Raw genomic sequence first — 21,417 nt, 5'->3', positions numbered from 1 at the left:
TACTTACACAGAGTCCCTGAGCTTGTTTTTTATTGTACTGAAGTCCATGGGCTGTTTGATATATTTACGGTACGTTGGGAACTGTTTGAAGTTAACAGGTTTTAGGAATGGCCAGCCATCTTCATGCTTTTCCATTTCTGTCAGAACCAACCTGAGGGAGAAAATTAATTTACAAGGTAATAGCAGTTTTTTAAAAAGTGTTTCGAAATGAAATCAATATGCAAGTAAAAAGATAAGAAGGGAGTTCTAAAAAAATGTACACAATATAGAATTTAATCACAAGAGAACACCTTTTTTTTTTTTTAATTGATTTGATTAACCTTCTGATGGTTTTGTTTTATTTAACAGTAAAATCCAAGTCTATGGAAATCTCCATTATAGCCAAAAGGAGAATTCACAAAAACTGAGAATAAGAATATACACATATTTTGTATATGGTTAAAAAGATATGGTTATTGTCAATATGAAAACCTGGTATATTCACCAGTGTCAGCTTCGATTTAAATTTCCAGCTGACAGTTAGAAATTTGTCCCAAGTCTTCACTATTTATTACCTGCACAACGTCATATCATCTGACTGCTCTGCTGCTGCCTTCTTCCTCTCATTTTCCTTGTTGTTGTTTCGTTTCTTTTCCGATGCCGGCATCTCCACCTGTTTCGTTGATGCGTCAGAGTCACGCCTTTGTGCAGGAGTGGTGTTACCGATGTCCAGTTTCTTCGGACTTTTCGGGCTTTTCCTTGTTCGTTTTCGTCCATTCTAATTAAAAAATATGGGTGTTGACTATGTATATATACTCTTACTCCATCGTTGACAAAAATGATAAAAAAAAAATATGTTCCATAATTCTATTAATAGCACAGCACAGTGGATCCAACTTATTGTGATATTCAATTATTTGTCAGAGAAAAATATTAAAATAGCTAGGATATTATAATAGAAATGACAAGCTATTTAAGTTTATTTTAAGTTGCCTTGAACTGGAATTTTGATTCCCTTCTATTTAAAGGCCTATGATGAAGCATAGAGAAAGAAATTTAGGAAATAAAAATATAATCTTTTTTTCTTTTTTTCTCTCTCCTTGTAAATATGTTTAGTGATTTATATCAGTGTTTTATCAACTTTCAATTATACTCGTAATGACTGGTTCCATCAGTTTCACCAAATGAACGTACAGACAACAGGCAACATGCCATTATATATCACATTAATCAATATCTGCCAAAAACTACTGAATGCTTTCAAAAATGATGAAAATGGTGAAGGGGAGAAAACTCATGCTCTCACCATATTGGATGAACAGGCTGGACACACCCATTTCCTGGGCATGCGAGGTAGGGGTGGGTCAAGACAGTCGAGGTGGATGGCTCGAGGACAGTGATGGCACTCTGCGATCTTACCAGTCTTCTTTCCACACACAATACAACACGGCACACCAGACGCCTGCAGAGAGCGAGCAAGGTCATCAAAGGTTCAAGGTCATAACATGGAAGAAAATCCCTACTGGATCATGTTTACATCGGGGTCATGTTGCTAGGGAGACAGAGGTAGGTCAGAGTCAGTCATGATGCTGGGAAGACAGAGGAAGGTCCTAGACAATCATGTTGCTAGGGAGATAGTGGAAGGTCAGAGTCAGTCATGATGCTTGGGAGATAGAGGAAGGTCAGAGACAGTCATGATGCTGGGGAGACAGAGGAAGGTCAGAGTCAGTCATGTTGCTAGGGAGATAGTGGAAGTTCAGAGTCAGTCATGTTGCTAGGGAGATAGTGGAAGGTCAGAGTCAGTCATGATGCTGGGGAGACAGGAAAGGTCGAAGTCTGTCATGTTGCTAAGGAAATAGGGGAAGGTCATAGACAACCATGTTGCTAGGGAGATAGTGGAAGGTCAGAGTCAGTCATGATGCTGGGGAGATAGGGGAAGGTCAGAGTCAGTCATGATGGTGGGGAGACAGGAAAGGTCGAAGTCTGTCATGATGCTGGGGAGATAGGGGAAAGTCAGTGTCAGTCATGATGCTGGGGAGACAGGAAAGGTCGAAGTCTGTCATGATGCTGGGGAGACAGGGGAAGGTGAAAGTCAGTCATGATGCTGGGGAGACAGAGGAAAGTCAGAGTCAGTCATGATGCTGGGGAGACAGGGGAAGGTGAGAGTCAGTCATGATGCTGGGGAAACAGAGGAAGGTCCTAGACAATCATGTTGCTGGGGAGATAGAGGAAGGTCAGAGTCAGTCATGATGCTGGGGAGACAGAGGAAGGTCAGAGTCGGTCATGATGCTGGGGAGACAGGGGAAGGTCAGAGTCTGTCATGATGCTGGGGAGACAGAGGAAGGTCAGAGTCTGTCATGATGCTGGGGAGACAGAGGAAGGTCAGAGTCTGTCATGATGCTGGGGAGACAGGGGAAGGTCAGAGTCAGTCGTGATGCTGGGGAGACAGAGGAAGGTCAGAGTCAGTCATGTTGCTGGGGAGACAGAGGAAGGTCAGAGTCTGTCATGATGCTGGGGAGACGGGGGAAGGTCAGAGTCAGTCATGATGCTGGGGAGACAGAGGAAGGTCACAGACAGTCATGTTGCTATGGAGACAGAGGAAGGTCAGAGTCAGTCATGATGCTGGGGAGATAGGAAAGGTCACAAGACAATCATGTTGCTAGGAGGATTGGATGTAAGGGCAGGTTGCGGGGAGCGATGGCGGTCAGATTGTGTCATGTTACTAGGAAAGGGGAAATGGAATTGACACTTGGATCAAAGTTCAAATAATCAAGGGTCAATCATAGTGTAGGTCAGACCAAGGTCAGTTTATATGTCCAGCTCTGATGAATATGTATGAATAAAAGAACTTGCATATGGGGAAAATGGCTTGGACAGGAAAAACATGTTCTGTATTTGACTTACAAACAGTGTATTAATTATAAACTTTCTTTCAACATCAGTTATTTCATTAAAACAAATTTTATTGTTTTTATTATTCCCCCAAAAAACAATACAAACTTACCTTTGATATGCACTCATAACAGTACCAGTCGCCATCAGGGATCATGTCCATCTTGGGCTGTAACAGGTAAACCAGGCACAAATAAAACCGGGTATGTACACCAATAACATGACAGAAAATATGGTTATCAGGGAATGTTTCTCTGTACGTCTGCATGTTATACTGATGTAGATCTACTGCAGAGCAAAATAAAACTGTATCCCACAACACATACATAACTCGATGCATATGAACAGTACAGTTCTGAAATACCGAAGTCAACCAAGATATACGTATATTATCGGAAGTATTATTTTGGCACTTTTCGAACTTTAAATATCGCACTAAATTATGACTGCTTTAAGTTCCTGTATATTGTTTTGTTTTATTAGGTTACATAATTCATCGATGGGCTAATCTGTTAAAATTTTATAAAACTCTAAAATTTAGGTGCACTAAAGTAAGTATGTTTAAAGTAACACTTTTTCTGTGTTTTTATTAAATTTTAAAACAATATCTCTTTAATTATTGAGAAAGTCGATCAACCACTACACATCAGTTGGTTATTTCTCTATGATGATGATATCGTACCTTGAAGCAGTAGGTATGGTAACCCTGGTCACAGCCGTCACATAGCAACAGTTCAGCCTCGTTGTCATCCTTACGGCAGATCTGACAAAGCTGAAATATTCAAATGTCCCTTATGTTAGGTGGGTAGTTTATATTGTCTTACTCTAAATCCTGATGTTTCTCTGCAGCACCTTACGAACAGGACAACAATACAGCTTTATTATTTAGAGGTCAGTTAAGACCGGTCACACTTCATGCCAATGACCTTTCACTTTGTTGTCCTGTTTTAGATAGGCTTAAGTGATAAAAGGCCCACAGCAATGTTAACACTTCACATTTAACCCAGCCTTACCCTTAAACTTTAACCCTGCCTTACATTTGACCTTTAACCCAACCAAACCAATTGACCTTTAAACCAGGCTTTGACCTGTCCTTTAACCCTGCCTTACCACTTCAGTTCTAACCCTGCCTTACACTTGACCTTACACTTGACCTTTGACCCAGCCTTACCACTTGACCTTTAACCAAGCTTTCCCACTTGACCTTTGACCCAGGTTTATCCGACATAATCCCAGCCTTACCACTTTCATGATGGATTTTTCCCAGGAGATCGAGGTGCTGAGTTGACGAACACACAAGGTCAGCTGTGCTGACGAGGTTGCCTTGGCAACGGCTGACCGCCACATAGCTAGACCTGGTGGCACATCCTCAGGTCGCTCAGGCGTATCCTGGTTCACAGAATCGTTGTCGTCGTCCTCCTCCTGCGTGTGGCTGTTCCGTCGCTCAGACCGGGAGTGTTCGGCCAGACTGGCCAGGTTGATTGTGACTCTGCAAATTTCAGGCAAAGACAATAAATATCTCTGTTTCTGACTATGCTGCTTCAACATCACAGTAAATCAAGAAATAATGTGACTCTACTAATGTGTGGTGAAGACAATGCAACGAATGCAAAATTAATCAACATTATGAAATTCAATGTTTACAACAACAAAAGTTGATACTATTTCCCGTAAAAACATGAGTGAAACATGGGAACGTAAACTAGAGCGTGGAGATTGGCTGTACGCCGTAGCATTTGGTGTAACAACTTACGCCTTTGTGAGTGGGGGTTTGATATAGCGACGTTCAATGTTCGGCTCCAGACTCAGCAGCTTCTCTCTAGCAGCGTCCAGTGGATAGCGTTCGTTTTCCTTGAGGTCCGTCTTGGTCCTGTCCACAACGGTCAGGTCTGAATCGTCCTCAACTCGGCTCGGCACCTTCCATCCCTGTTAGAATTTGTTTTTTGTAAAGATATGCAAAAAATTAAGATACTATCCAAAAGATGAGGATATTATCCAAACACAAAAGCAAAATTAATACACAATGTACTATCAACCATTCTAAAATCATATTTTATTAAAAATAATATAATAATAATATAAGAGTATTGAATTTAATTGTCTATTATAAAACATTTAAATAAATAGGAACAAATAATTAATATTCTAACAATTCCAAACGACTCTTTGAGTTTCATTACACATCATCAATCAATTATAGGAATTAGATAAAATTTCAATATTTAAGAAAATTTGGTCCGATTTGTTCCAACAGGTGGAGCTGATTATCATTCCAATTACCCAGTATGATGAACTGTTCACAAAGCATGCTCAAATCGAAAATGAAATCGTAACAAAATCAGCAAAATAAAAAAAAAATAAGAAACAAAAAACAGAAAAGAAATTTTGTGGGTGAAGAATTAAATCAAATCAATTCACAGAACCAAAAAAAAGCAGTGGAACTTAAATGTTCACAAACCATGCAAGAACCCAGGCCGTTTAACACAACATCAATCTAGATTTAGTTCAAGCCTATACAAATATCTGTGTCCTGTTCTATATCTTAAATATCCTTGTGGATGAAGGTCGAAGAATCGTTTTCTCAAAGGAAATTAGTCTGTTTTTACACAGAAACAAGAGGTTGATTGGCGTGAACATTCTCCTGAGTAAAAGATACTTGATTTTGTCGAGTAAATCTAACGTCACATGAGTAAAAGATCTGTAGGTCAACAGTACCCCAGTTTGGAGCACAATGAACAAAATATGGTATCATAAAGATTTAACCTAAATCTACCAGTAATTCAGTAAGGAAATGTCGATTGCAGGTTTGCTAATTGACCTCGTGTAAATCCCTCTGGGGATGGGCTGGGGCTGAAGGTGGGGCTGGGGGTGGGGTGGGGATGGGAGGGGGATGGAGGTGGGGAAGGGGTCAGCCCCTCATTGAGTACACAATATTTGTGGGGGTTGGGGTAAGGTAGGGTTAGCCCTTTCTTGAGTCTACATTATGATCACCGTCATCTAAAGAAGGGAGTCTTTTGAAGATTATGCACCCTGTGACCCTTAATGGCCCAGCCCTCTCCACCCCTTACACCAATGTAACTTTGGAGTTCTAAAAATAATCGGTTTTCTAAAAATGTAATGGGTATTGGCAGGTACAAATAATTAATGTCTGACAATTATCAAAAACACACTGATATCTTGTTAAACTATGGCCAATCAACGTGGTAGTTCACAAAACAACAACTGTTAACCTGATCTAGTACACTAAATATTAGTTGACAACATCAAGACTATGTTTCACAACATCAAAGGCGACATTTAATGGAAACACACGTGACAGGATGTGTTACTCAGGTGTGTGGTACACAGGTGTGTAATACTCAGGTGTGTGATACTCAGGTGTCTGGTACACAGGTGTGTGATACTCAGGAGTGTGTTACTCAGGTGTGTGATACTCAGGTGTGAGATACTCAGGAGTGTGTTACTCAGGTGTGTGATACTCAGGTGTGTGATATTCAGGAGTGTGTTACACAGGTGTGTGATACTCAGGTATGTGTTACTCAGGTGTGTGATACTCAGGTGTGAGATACTCAGGAGTGTGTTACTCAGGTGTGTGATACTCAGGTGTGAGATACTCAGGAGTGTGTTACTCAGGTGTGTGATACTCAGGTGTGTGATACTCAGGAATGTGTTACTCAGGTTTGTGGTACATGTGTGCAGGTATGTGATACTCAGGTGTGTGATACTCAGAAATGTGATACTCGGGTGTGTGGTACACAGGTGTGTTATACTCAGGTGTGTGATACTGAGAAATGTGATACTCGGGTGTGTGATACTCAGGAGTGTGGTACACTGGTGTGTGATACTCAGAATTAGAAATTTTGTTTTGCCGATTCAATATTTGAATGATTTTCCATTTATAGCCTTAATTCTCAGGATTCATTTTTCACACTCTCATGTTTGAGATATGATGGCCTCCTTTTCAGTAACAAATTTCAGAAATAAATGTTTTCAGTGGCTGTATTTTCATGAATACATATTGGCCATGAAATTAATATAAATTAGAACCATATGAAAATCTTGACAGTATTTATGCTTCTCTTTGGGAACACTATGGATTACTATTGGTTTAATGTCTACGAGGATAGGACCGTTCACATACCTCACATGTTAGGATCATGCAGGGCGGCACACACAGCTAGGAAAACCAAATAACTACAAACTCCCGACAAAATGTTGTGTGCAGCATGCAAGTGCTTTCTCCACTACCGAGGTTATTAAACAAACCTTGACCTGTAGACTTGCTGAAGCTACGCGTTCCACCAGATTCTCCACTTCTTCCAGGAGTGAAAGCTCCACCTGGTGGGCAATTTCTGGTAACCATTCCTTCTGTGGCGGCGGCAGCTCCTCCTTTGTTTTCTTCTTCTTCGATTTTTCCTCGTCTTCAGCTTTCTTTTCGTCCTTTTCTTCCTTCTTCTTTTCCTGGTTGTTTTCATCTTTCTTCTCTTCTGTTTCTTCTTCTTCTTCCTCCTCCTCCTCCTCCTCTTCCTCCTCTTCTGAGGAGTCAGACTCGAGGGATACAACTAAACACAATAATATGTTCATGTAAATAAATTTGAGGATTTTTATCCGTATTTAGAATTACCATATCTATCCCTCAATAAACCCAATGCAAGCCTCATAATAAACCCACTCGTGTTACAGTTCAGGAGAATATATTCGCTGCTGTGTTCTTTGAACAGGTTTCAAAGTAAAATAAATCCCCGAATTCAGTATGGCAGCAGACCATTTCTAGTAAGAAAACAACATACACCTAACAACCACCAAATGTATATTTGACACTGAATCTGCTCGCTTCAATATTGAATTGTCTTTTTAACATTATGATAGTATACACCAGATTCTGTTTAAATCTAATTCTAAAATGGCCCTTAGCACTTCCTAAAGACTATGTTAGAATGGCACAGTGCTGCACACGATGATAAATGTTAGAAAGATACATTTCAATTTCTATATTTACGTTCAAAACAAAGATCATTGTATTTCATCTTTTTGTGTATGATACCTTTTAATAATAATACTAATAATTTGAGGTTCTTATATACAGCTTTATCAAAACCTAGATCGTAGGTCGTCTCAAAGCAGTTCACAAATTATTATCTGTGGTTATAGGGCCAATATCTTTCTCAACTCCCTGGGGAGCATACAGCCGGTGCTGCCATTTCAGCTAGCATTCAACTATTCTAGCACTGCCCAACTCATTTACAGCTGAGTAGACTGGACCAAGCGGAATAAAGAATCTTGCTCAAAGATACAACACAGTGCCGTGGCGTGACTCGAACCCCCAACCCTTTGGTCACGAGCCCGGCGTCCTACCACTAGACTACCGTACCTCTTCTTTTCACCAAATGGTGGAACAGTCAATTTTGCAAGAACAATGTAAAGTTTTCTGTAGTTACCATATCCATCAAGTAAGAGATACTAATAGGAAACCATTCAGCATTTTCCCCATCATAATTTGATTTCCACGTCATGCCAGAAAGAACAGTGTGACAGAAAGACCCTAACAGTTTCTGGTAGGTATATTCGCTACTGCACAATGGTAACTTAAACATAGTTGTTTAAACATATATCCTTCTGTTTCGTTCAAAAGGATTCTGTATATTATTTGATTTGTACGATAGAAAACTGATCGCAAGTGAACATTTCCATACTTACTTTCCTTGTTACCCTTGGTGCAGGAGTCACAGGCGTAGTCCATGAATTTCTGGAAGGACTTCTGGAGATTCTTCTCACGGACTCCACGAGGATGGCAGTAACGCTGTAACGTCCTCAGCTGCTCGGGTTCTGTTACCCGCCACCAACTTTTCTTCATTTCTGAAAAGAAAATACTCTTAAATAAACCTCTTTATGAAACATAGTTTTGTTTTGATCATTACCCATACTTATCATAAACTGCAATTATGTTACCGAACTGAATCTCCACCCTCTGGCCATTCAAAACGAAATAACCAAGTGCTAAATTCACCTTTATACTCCCACCATCACAGGGTCTTGACATACATCACTTTTTTCATCCAGAGTTATAAAATTACTTCTTATCCCACATAGACCACATATTTCCTTTTGACGGTCAATACAGAGATGTTAAGGGACAGGAGTAAGAGAACTGCTATATAGCTATAGAGTCTATACGTAACATACGTTCATAAATATGAATTTTAGAAATTTTGCTTTGTGAAAACTTGAAAAGAGAAAATAGCAGACTTATTCCATATAATGCTTAAGACAAAGAGTAAACTGCATCATATATAATCACAAAGAACATTTCCACTTTGGAGGGTTATTTTCCCTTGGGGAGTATGCTCCCTTACTCAACAAAAGATAAGACAACAAAAAAGAGGTTTTACTGGCTTAGAGTTGCTTCCCTTGTCAAGGCGTTCATCTCTCATTTGGATGCTATGCATTTGTACTATCTGAATATTAACATTGATAAGGTGTGGGCTGGGCGGGGCAAAAAGTCCTTAGTTTGATCCCAGTACTTTTTTATCTTGATTTCAAAATTTGAAAAAAACTTATAATTCTGGAATATGAATGGCAAGGAATTATAAGGCATATTTCTGCAGAAAAGGGATGTGATTTATATATAAATATGAACAGGATGATACATCTTCAAAATCCAATACATATATATATATAAATCAATTAAAATGTCAGTAAACTTGAGCGGTTGTAAGTGAAGGGCCTCACCTTCTGGTATGGGCTGCCTTTCTCCCTGGAGATCCTTGAGGATGGCCTCAGCAGACTCCTGCTGCTGGGCCCCTATGGCCCACATATCTGCCTCCATTTTGGGTGTGTGAGGCACCTTGAAGGAGGATTCGTTAAGTTTCGAGGGTGAATCACAGCTTGTGTCGCTGTAGGCTGTGGTGGCACTGTAGTTGTTGGGACTGTAAAGTTGACCCATCTGGAATGAGGAAAAGGAAGGGTTGTGGAGGGGGAAGGCACGCAGGGACATGGGCGAGAAAAACGGTGACGCCCCTGAGAACGGACTCGTACTCAGGCCAACCTGGGGCGAGCCTCCCTGAGTCATACTGAGGTCATCACAAGGCATTCTGGGTAAGATGCTGAACCATGGTTTTTGTTCGCTACCTTCTGGTGAGGAGCCTAAGGTTTGGATCATCTGATCTGGGGAGACTGGAAAAAGAGGGCTCTGGAGGAAGTGATTGTTCTGGTTGGTCAAGTGAGAGTGGTCCTTCTTCAGTAGCGTGTCAATGCTGAGGAAACTGGATTTGCCCTCGGTGTGGGACGGGGTGCTGCTCTTATGGTGCTGGTGAGCAGGGCGGGGACTGGATCCCCCGGGGGACAGGCTCGGGGTTGAGGCATTGGAACCCAGGGCACTGTTCAGGGATGGACTGAATGGGGGGAAAAACAGTGAAGGTGCTGATGAATATGGCGTGATCAGAGGTGAAGGGGAGGTAAGCAAGCTGTTGTTCACAACCGATTTAGAATCGTCACTTTTACTGTCACTCTTGGAGGGCGATATGGCAGAAGAAGCACTCACATTACTACACAAGTCACTGAGTTTAGAGGATGATGGCGACTGTAGAAATATATTCCCAGAACTGTTAAGAGACGAGTCCAATTTATTATTGCACACAGAGGTAGAAGGAGTTATCTCCCCATTACAAGTCGTCTGCTTGTGTTTGTCCATTTTCCATGAGGTAGGAAATAACGCCGATGTCACAATAGCTGCCTCCCCAGTCTCCGACTTACAATCCACCTTTTCCTCATCAAGCTCCATCTTAGTTGGTGTTGAGAGAGGACAGCTTTTATCCAAGCCTTCCTCCTTGACGGTGTCCCAAACGTTACGGTCCTCCTTTCGTTCTGATTTCACAACAGCCACTTCCTTTTTAATGTCTTGTTCCTCCGACTTGATTGTCGTCGTTTCTTCTAGACCCGTTTCCTCCTTAACGCTACTTCCACTTAATTTAGAACTTTCACAATCCATTTTTTCTTCCTCTTTTATTTTTTCATCTTCCATTTTTATTTCAACTTTCTCCTCCTTGAGTTCTTTCGTTTCCTCGTTTAGATCCTCGTCCTCCACGGACTTGCCCGTCTCCAGGCCTTCCACGTAGACTCCGCCGGCGCATGGCAGTACCCAGTACTTGCGTCGATATCGGTCCGAGCCAACCAGTATTGCACGTAGTTTGTGGGAAGACTTGAACACTTTTGCTCGGTACTGAGCATGTTGCTGAAAGAACATGAAACAACGGTACATTTATGAGCGTTGAAACCAAAGTCTTGTGTACATTTATAAGCCATCAAAAAACTCCTTGCCTGCCTGAGCAGGTGTTTTAATCAGACTTCAATCTATGTTAACCTGTTTTGTTTTAATATATCTTGTCAATGAAATATTTCTTCCCACATTTAAGAACCAATATTTATCAGATATATTTCACTGAGATGATTAAATTACAAATTGTATTGCAATGTAATCTTGCATACAAAAATATTAAAATCTAAATAAACAATTACATGTATTTCTAAACTAACCAAAAGTTAAACTTGAATTCATCTGAAATCTTGCTGAAGTCTTCATCGAGAGATACCTACCTTTTGTAACTTTTCAATCTGTTTATCACATTCCTCTACCGACAATGGTTCTTCCTCCTGGAGAGAAAGATATGTAATTATTACAGTCTATACTGATCAGGTCATTATGACTGACCAACATGAAACAACACAGGCAAGTACGGTCAAACAGTTATGAATGGGTAAGTTAACTCATTCAACCCTGAAGACACATTTGAACTCTTCCAATTCAAAGGTTGGGATAGTCCATTAAGAAATTTAAGGGGTGAATGAGTTAAGTGAGGTAAGAGACACTGGACTTTAGAATAGCTATATATGATAAGTACCATTGCAATCTTCTCAGAAGATCAATCCTGGTGTTTTAGAGAATCATTCAGATAACTTTATGTTTTGAATTCAACAACCAAGCAAATTTTTCCTATATTGAAATCCACAAATTTAATTTTGATATATCTATTAAAGTGAAATGTGAGCCTAGCATTGCGAAAAACTCGGAGCAACTTGTTTAAGTATCACTTTGGTTTTCCTTACATCCACGTCCGTCTCTTGACAGCCTGACTGGGCGTCATCATCACTGTCGTTACCACTCTCCTCCTCTTTTTCTTCTTCATCGTCACTACAGCGCTTGTTGATGCCCGAAGTGTTCTGCGACTCCTCGCCCTCTTGACCTGGAGCTGAGGAATCTAGGTCGGACACAGGTTTGGAAACTGGCTGGTTAAACTTCTTAGTCTGTAGGACGCGGAGTCGGCGGAGCTTGCCCTCGACAACCCACTTGTCACGACGGATATCCCCCATACGGTCCAAGTGCTTCTCTATCTCCCTATGTACATATGAATTTATTGTATTACTGAAATATTTGAAGGGAGATAACTCTGACAAAAATTTCAATTTCAATTCTAAAATATACTTTTAATATTAAATACTGAAAGTGTTGGTGACTCAAACTTTACTGGTATGTTTCCTTAACTTTGTTGATAATCTGTATGAAGACCCATTAGTGTCAAACTTTACTTACATAACAAAACAATGTCAATTTTGTTTAAATCATTTCTAAAAAAAACAACAACACTTTTTCTGATCCCTAAAACTGTTTATCTTGTTTTCAGTTTTAATCATTAAATGATTGTTCAAAGTGAATTGATTCCAAAAACTTACGAAGAAATGGACTTTCCACAAAGCAGTTCATTACACAGAAATGCTAAAATGGAAGCTTTCCTGATGTGATCTAGTGACTCGAGGGGTAACTGTGACAACCATTCGCTCATCTACAACACAGCAAATAAATATTATATGACAAATTATGCAATAATAAAACAACTTTTCAATACCACCATACATATCAAACATCAATTTATCAACCAAGTTTACTGCAGAGCAATTCAATTCCATGGATTGAACATATAACAGTTTGTTCCTGGAATTTACTTGCGCAGTTTTAATCATGAACAACAACTGACTCTCTATCAGAAGTTCAATATGTCATTTTTCTAGAGACTTAATTAACTTGTTTTACAATGTACTAATGACCGATTTTACTTCTAAATATCTTTTTCAGTTGAATCGTACTTCATACTCCACAAATTCTACTGCCTAATCACCTCATTGCTACCACCATTCCTTGCCACGACAAATATTCGTAGAACCTCGGAGACGATGGAGTCGGTGATCTCCATGTCCACGATTTTCTGCCCAAGCTTGGTGACAGCCTCCTTGGGGTTGGGGACACCAGGGTCGCCGAGGGCATAACGTAGGAGGTGGGTGACAAGGGCCACATAGTCCTCACTGTCCTCCTCCGTTTTACCCAGAATGCCATCCTGGAGGGCCTTCAGTGACGGCAGTGTCTCTTTGTCTGCAAAGGGCGGTGAATAACAAGGTTATTCATATTTGTCATTTAAGTACAAACAAATAACAGTTCAACATGTTAAGTACATTACATCCTTGAATTGTTCAATTACTGGTAGAATAATTGGTTTATAATCAAACACTCGTGTCAGAGCAAACACTCGCAATCTTTGATTGTGTAGTCTTAGGACAAAATATGATAAATGTGTTTCCACTTTCAGCTCTCAAAACAATGGGCAGGTATTTCTAAACATCACATAGAAAATTTTATTGGTTGTGTAAAAAGAACTTCTCATAGTACAATGGGCAGGTAGATAGGAAAAACTTCAAATTTTGCAAAATACTTTTTAACACCTTAAGAGAGTAACAGAGCTTGTTTACAACTAGCAAATTGAAAACACAAGATAATGGTACACATTTATACTTACATAAGGAAGGCACAGTGGAAAACAGATTTGATTGGCCTTATGCTTGTTATTCAACCAAGATTTCCTAACCTTCAAATACAGTTGTTTGAATAAAGGACTGGAATGAGGGTACTTACCGTATCCCAGGGCATCAGCAAAGTTATGGAGGAACTCCAACACCATGAGGATGTCGGCAAAGGCAGCACTGTCTGTTTGGATTCCTGGTATCCGTGGATACTCCGGTAAAGGCTGCAGAGAAAGATACAACACACATAATTATATGGGTAAATTCATGGTATTTTTTTTTAATAACTTTATCTTTGTTGACAATTTCAAAAATCATAAAATTCAAAAAAAATAATCATAGGTACAGTGTATAAGGATCCGAGGACGAAACACTCAAAAGATTTTCCTCAATTTAAAAGATAAATTCAAAACATGAAAAAAGACATCAAGACAAATTCCTTTTGAAGCAAACAATACCAGCACTGTTGGATGTATATCCCCTTAATCTTTGCTAATATGAAAATGAAATTGAAATATTTTTTAAATGCCTGGTTCTAAAGTAAACAAATTCATTTCTTCAAATCTTTACAATTGAGATAAAAAAAAAAAGTATGAATGCGTTACTGTATATACCAGGAAACCTTCGCCCAGTCAGATTGTTTGCACAGTGTAAAGTTTTGCCTTTCACAAGTAATAAAACATTGGGTATGCTGTCAACATATATCCTCTCTCATGATGCATTTGCCCTCATTGCGGAGAGCAAAAAAAGTGAAAAATTGAACTGTAGTGAAAATTTCCCGAGATACAGTAGTTTATAACAAGAATTTACATCAGTGCCATTCCTCTTGATGTCTGACACTGTAACTTACCCGACTGTCTCGTAGCTCCATGTCTTCTGTAGGTTTTTTCAGCTCCCGTGCCATCGTGAGTTCCCAACGCTTTTGTTCCTGCACAGAAATTTGTCCATTATCTACCATTTCCTATATATAATTTCCAATTTGGAAATAACTGATTATCTTACCCAAGATGAACACTAAAAATATTTGGAGCAAATGAATGACGTGATTTTAACAGTTTTTGGAAAAAAGATTCTTCGCTACTCACCATCTTGCGCTCCCTGACCATACGTTTCTCTACAACCTTCTCTTCTTTCAGACGATCCCTCTCCTTTAAAAAGAAAAATAACTTTTGATTAAATTATGAAATTATCCATATTTCCCATATTCATAGATAATCTTGAAGCATGCAAAAAATATTTCAATAAATCCAGGTACATGTACAAAGCATTTTCAAATCAATTATTTTTTCTACAGATGTTACCTTGAAGCACTATTTTGAATTTTTATACATAGAATAACAACCTTATAGAGTTTCAATTAGAAACATTCCAGAAAGTATATCTGAGAGATAAACATCCCAAAGTGTAATACATAAAAGAATTATGTAAAAAATTGATGAAATTTTCTTAATCCTGATGCATATGAACCACTTAACGAAATTTTCTTATACAGTTATTTTTGACACCCCTCCCTAATAAAGTATGACATACAGCCCACTTTCCTAATCTAGATTTAATTGAAAGTACCCGTTTACCACTAGGACATATAGATATTTATCACTGTGAAAAATGAACAAAACAAGTTCTATTGCACTTCAGTTAGAATGTGATACTAAAATGACTATAGTATAAACTAGCTAGGCCTTACTGCCTGTTTCTTCTGGGCTTCCATAGCCTTGACCAGTAGGATGTGCTGCCTCTTCCTCTCTCGCTCCTGGAAAACAGGGACATAACACTTATATAAACTTACATGACAAAAGAGAGTCCAAAGTTATCTGGACATACAAGGGTCAGTGCATGCACTGCTCACAAAGGAATATGTCTGGACAAACAAGGTTCTACAGTACACACAAACCAAAGTGTCCAGACTAACAAGGTTCTACATTACACACAAACCAAAGTGTCCAGACTAACAAGTTTCTACATTTCACACAGACCAAAGTGTCCAGATTAACAAGGTTCTACAGTACACACAAACCAAAGTGTCCAGACTAACAAGGTTCTACTATACACACAGACCAAAGTTTCCAGACTAACAAGGTTCTACAGTACACGCAAACCGAAGTGTCCAGACTAACAAGTTTCTACATTACACACAAACCGAAGGGTCCAGACTAACAAGGTTCTACTATACACACAGACCAAAGTTTCCAGACTAACAAGGTTCTACAGTACACGCAAACCGAAGTGTCCAGACTAACAAGGTTCTACTATACACACAGACCAAAGTTTCCAGACTAACAAGGTTCTACTATACACACAGACCAAAGTTTCCAGACTAACAAGGTTCTACTATACACACAGACCAAAGTGTCCAGACTAACAAGGTTCTACTATACACAAACCAAAGTGTCCAGACTAACAAGGTTCTACAGTACACACAAACCAAAGTGTCCAGACTAACAAGGTTCTACATTACACACAAACCAAAGTGTCCAGACTAACAAGGTTCTACTACACACAAACCAAAGTGTCCAGACTAACAAGGGTCTACTATACACACAAACCAAAGTGTCCAGACTAACAAGTTTCTACATTACACACAAACCGAAGCGTCCAGACTAACAAGGTTCTACAGTACACACAACCCGAAGTGTCCAGACTAACAAGGTTCTACAGTACACGCAAACCGAAGTGTCCAGACTAACAAGGTTCTACCATACACACAGACCAAAGTGTCCAGACTAACAAGTTTCTACTATACACAAACCAAAGTGTCCAGACTAACAAGGTTCTACTACACACAAACCAAAGTGTCCAGACTAACAAGTTTCTACATTACACACAAACCGAAGTGCCCAGACTAACAAGGTTCTACAGTACACCCAAACCGAAGTGTCCAGACTAACAAGGTTCTACAGTCCACACAAACCGAAGTGTCCAGACTAACAAGGTTCTACCATACACACAGACCAAAGTGTCCAGACTAACAAGTTTCTACTATACACAAACCAAAGTGTCCAGACTAACAAGGTTCTACTATACACACAGACCAATGTGTCCAGACTAACACAGTTCTACTATACACACAGACCAATGTGTCCAGACTAATAAAGTTCTACTGTCCATGAGCAAATATTAAAATGTGTAGATGGGGTTCATTTCACATGTTGATTAAACCAACAAAATTTATATTATTTGGCAGAAATCTCTAAGAAATAAGTTGATTCTATAAAAATTTACATCATCAATTGATAATGTCTATATGTATTATAGACCCATGGACCAACAATAAAAAGTGTGTTCACAAATCCTTGAATACAAATCTTACCTGTTCTTTCATCATTACAGACTGTTGTCTTTTCATTTCTCTCTCCTGGAAAGAAATAGTTAATACTGAACAAAACCGTTTCAGGTACATATATTACAAAAACACTAACAAGACAAACATTTAATCCTTTTCAATTTCACGAGAACTCAAATTGATATTTTTTTAACTTCAAAATTGCTGTAAAGAAACCAATTTAGTTTGTCTTTTCCATATTCTTGCGATAATTTCATACTTATAACAGTATAAGTTGGTGAGCAAGATAGCATGCATCATGCCTTTTATATTTAGCACATATATATTCAAAATCATGTTTAGCCAAAACAGTAAATTGTAATAAATAAACAGTTGTATTAAAAATTCATTTAATGTTTACTAATAATTACTTTTTCAAATATAAAATTGTTGTAATTGTGTTTTGTTTTTTTAAATTATTTTTATCATATAATTAAACCAGGAGTCCCTTATCTTTTCACAATTTTTTACTTTTTGATAATGAAATACTATGAATCAAAATACATGTTACAACAATGCCTCCTAGATGTATCTCCTTTAGTAGTAAAACAGTCCAGCCAATTTTGAACCAAAAGAAAGAAAAAATTGACAAAAAAATACTTTGTTAATTAAGAAGATAATACCTACTTAATCATGCCGATACATGGTAAAGGCAGGCAACTACATTATACAATGTAATCAGTTACAGAACAAAATTCTCAAAAAAGATTCTTCTGTAATACTGCACTAAATTCCATTATTTGGTAATTTAATCAATTATTAAATACTGAAAAGCTTAGTGAACACGGATGCATGACAAAGAAATTTTCGTCGATATTTTATAATAACATGACAGGCAGCCATTACTTGAGTTAAGTGTCAAGTAAGAAAAAAAGTTGTAGATCAAGCTAAGTGGTTATAATGTGGAACTAATACCACAGCTTACATGGTTATCACAGAAAAAAAGGCAGGATAGTTGGTTAAACAAGCCCACTATACCACATTTCCGGGTCCCCAAAAGTACTATACACAGGGGACTTCAAGGATTCTACAAGGGGGTCCTGTCTCCATGGATACCACACAGTTTTTCTCATGGCTGTTCAATAGTTTTGGATTGAAGACAAGAACTGATTCACATTTTGAAATTCTAATGTCCATTACAAACACATTGAAATACTCTACAAAGACACAGTTTTGCTACTTGATGCCCAGATAACTTAAATTAAGCCTGTGAAAACCATAAGCTGTTCATAATACAAATAGTTCAACTGTAAATACTAAAACAGTTTTTAAAATGTATGTTGCTATTTTTAGTTGGTAATTTTTTACATTGGATTCTCCCTATATATATTGATAATAGTTTGTTTTTCGAAAAATTATTTATTTTGTATTCATTCGTTTACATTCAAGACAAACTTTAACCAATTATCTTTATCTTCCTTATAACAATATAAAACATGTTATACATTCAACAACAAGAAACAACTTTTACAATTGACTGAAAAAAGATAAATACAAAGACCTTCATATGTCACAAAAAAAATCTATCACTACTTTGAAAAATAAATCTTTAACATAGATGAATATTACTTTAAAAAAATAAAAATCTTTCACTTTTAAAAATTACATTGAAAACCCAGGCTCACTTGTCCAAAGTGTTGTTTATCTTAAGTTATTAACAAAGTCGTGGAGTTTATATTTTTCAAGAATTTTTCATGTCGTGAAGATTGTGGGAAAAAATCTGCAAAATATAGGCGTACAAATCCCAATGTGCTGTTTGTTTGTCGTTAAGATAAACAGTTTTTGAAGATCAGTGTCCTGTTGAACATTTTGATAAAATCTTTACATACACAATATATCAGTTAATCTATCAAATAAAAAATAAGTAAATAAAATATTCACAGCAAATAACAAAAACGAGAACAAATATCACAGAGCTGAACACACAAGCTTATAACAATAAACACAGATATTGGTATTTGACGATTTTGTTGAATCAAAAGCATGTTCGTCTCTTTAAAAGCTGAAACTTACTTCAGTTTGTCACAGAAGTTATTAAGAGCATTGCAGACTTCCCTGTCTAAAGGGGAAAAGGAACTACAGGTGCACTAACTAACTATAAAACGTCAAAAATACCTATAACCCTAAGTACAGTATGGCCTATTTTGATAAAAATATATAAGAAGTACCAAGATTACACTGTGCAAAATTCTCCACAAAGAAGAGCAAAACTAAAGATATCTTGTAAATCATGGAAAACCGCATCCAATAGGACAGACTATAAGATCACAGCTCCTGCAGCTGTCCGTTACTGTGGAATAGAACTGATCAAATGATGATGAAATAAAGACAATATAAAGTTGAAACCCTGGACCATCTCAACTCTTGAAATATACTGAAATCTGAAACTTTCATTTACTTCAATTTGTATTACTTAGATTTCCCTTTACATTGGGGTTTTCCTCTTCTTTGAGATTTCATCAAATTAACCCTTTCACCACTGTAGACCATAATGGACTTGCCAAGATCAATGTGTGGTAGAGTCTACTAAAGTTACATAGCGGTGAAGGGTTAAATATTTCATTTTCTTCTTGGAGATTCTTCTCTAGTATGGAATTTTTGTCAGAAAGATTTCTTTACTCTAAGATTTTCATCTACTTGGGAATATGTCTAATTTTCAGATTTTCTGTTTCCTAAGAGATTTCTTTCCTCCAAGAATTTCATCTTCTTGTGAATTTTTCTCTATTTTGAGATTTTGTCATACATGTAGAACAGGTTCACAACTATTCCTATTATCTGGCATCCTGACAGACTTATCTAGTAATCACCAAATACTGCAAAGTCCTATTGCATGGATGGGCAATATAAAACAGTCCACACCCTCCCCCCGAATTACACAAATCAGCGTGATCAAATGTGATACGATTTAAAAGAACAGATAGAAGATCCGAAAAACATTAAAAAAAATAGTTAAGTTCACTATCCACAATGTAAATTCAGAGTTTTCTTCAAAAGTTCTGTTATACAAAATACCCCGATGAAACTGTTTTCTGGACTCGGTCATGTGGCAGCCATGTGTGATATATATATATACATGTAGGTAAGAGATTACAGATATATTGATATATACATATATATGTTTCACCATATCAGTCTTTCAGTCTGAAGAATCTCCTAGAAGAGATGAAAGTACTAAAGACTCGTTGTTGAGAAGTTTTCTTTTTGTAATATGTTTATATATATTTGTATATATACATCAATAAGGTCAGAAGAGTACACATCAGGCAGACAGAGTTCACCTATAACAAGCTTAAAGGAGGTAAGCAAATATTGATAGTATAAATACACCAAAAGAATGACTTACTGGTACAGTTAATACACTGTAGCTACACGATGCAAGAAACATTAGCGTCTAATAATTACAGAACACGGTTTCCTCCCAAAAGCTCATAGTTTTATTGAAATTTGCCAAAACATTTCATCACAATTTAATACTACTTGCACTTGGTTCCATCTAAATATATCAATAGTTTCTTTAACCCTTTCACCACTATAGACCAAAATGGATTCATCCATATCAATGCATGGTAGAGTCTACTAAAGTTACATATGGGTGAAAGGGTTAAAGAAAGACCCTCATTCATTTAAAATGCAACGTTCGTTTATTAATTTACCGCTAATTGGGTTAATAACGGTGTTCCCAAACCTAATTTCTGACATCGCTGGCTGTGTCATCGTAAAAAACACGAGCAGACGTCGACACAAGATCTGTCGACAGTTATGGAAGGCAAATCCTGTAAGTGATGAACTTTTGAGAGGGGACTATATTGAAGCGAGGATAGATACATGTAATGGGCGTAAAGAGGTCAAACTTACTCTCTCCATATGATACCAGAGAAGGTTGGACTGCAATTTTATATAAGGTATAAAACATTTCAGCAGGCGGCAGACACAACCCTATAGTTAATCTTATAAAACCGTGAAGTGATACACAACTCGACAAATCACATGTGCATGTGTTACGGTAAAGATTGGTTGTTAGTTAAATATTGTTAAATGTTTATGTGCATTTCATTTGCATAAATTCCATTCTTTCAAAATCAAAATCCACCAATTACAACTCTTAAAGATCAAGAATGAATTAAGATGGGTACACTTTCATTTTGTAGCTTATCTTACTAACTCAACTAAACATCAAACGAAATTAGGAAACAGCCCGTTAGAGCCTATCAAAGTTCTCTACAACCGTGTATTCTCGGATGTAAATACCTTTTTTTAATTTTTTTATTGTTTGGTCAAATTATATAAATCCTATATACGTTTTCTTTAGAAATGTTCAACAGAGAGAATTAACATGCAGAGACAGTCGACGTGTTGATAAACTACCATGCAGAAACACA

At 37.8% G+C, this 21,417-nt stretch overlaps 1 protein-coding gene across 12 annotated transcripts in view; it reads right to left on the bottom strand.

Moving 5' to 3' along the window:
- LOC110446617 (bromodomain adjacent to zinc finger domain protein 2B-like) overlaps positions 1-21,417 on the bottom strand; it is an 82,745-nt gene that overhangs the window by 5,477 nt on the left and 55,851 nt on the right. For 7 of the 12 annotated variants that reach the window (XM_021491855.1, XM_021491854.1, XM_021491856.1 and 4 more), the window contains 20 exons: positions 20,894-20,923; positions 17,027-17,071; positions 15,404-15,469; positions 14,802-14,864; positions 14,567-14,644; positions 13,829-13,940; positions 13,041-13,291; positions 12,598-12,707; positions 11,974-12,262; positions 11,464-11,520; positions 9,601-11,101; positions 8,569-8,727; positions 7,138-7,433; positions 4,625-4,797; positions 4,114-4,360; positions 3,554-3,643; positions 2,984-3,040; positions 1,286-1,441; positions 555-757; positions 8-151 (listed from right to left, as the gene is read on the bottom strand). In XM_021491855.1, coding sequence (XP_021347530.1) covers positions 8-151; positions 555-757; positions 1,286-1,441; positions 2,984-3,040; positions 3,554-3,643; positions 4,114-4,360; positions 4,625-4,797; positions 7,138-7,433; positions 8,569-8,727; positions 9,601-11,101; positions 11,464-11,520; positions 11,974-12,262; positions 12,598-12,707; positions 13,041-13,291; positions 13,829-13,940; positions 14,567-14,644; positions 14,802-14,864; positions 15,404-15,469; positions 17,027-17,071; positions 20,894-20,923 — 4,127 coding nt within the window. The remainder of the gene's footprint in view (positions 1-7; positions 152-554; positions 758-1,285; positions 1,442-2,983; positions 3,041-3,553; positions 3,644-4,113; positions 4,361-4,624; positions 4,798-7,137; positions 7,434-8,568; positions 8,728-9,600; positions 11,102-11,463; positions 11,521-11,973; positions 12,263-12,597; positions 12,708-13,040; positions 13,292-13,828; positions 13,941-14,566; positions 14,645-14,801; positions 14,865-15,403; positions 15,470-17,026; positions 17,072-20,893; positions 20,924-21,417) is intronic. The other 5 variants (XM_021491857.1, XM_021491859.1, XM_021491853.1 and 2 more) reach the window with 4 other exon arrangements.

Source organism: Mizuhopecten yessoensis, unplaced genomic scaffold (genome assembly GCF_002113885.1).
Source record: "Mizuhopecten yessoensis strain PY_sf001 unplaced genomic scaffold, ASM211388v2 scaffold2891, whole genome shotgun sequence".
Lineage (NCBI taxonomy): Eukaryota > Metazoa > Mollusca > Bivalvia > Pectinida > Pectinidae > Mizuhopecten > Mizuhopecten yessoensis.
The sequence above is the reverse complement of the archived record's forward strand: the minus strand, read 5'-3'. Positions and strand labels throughout refer to the sequence as shown.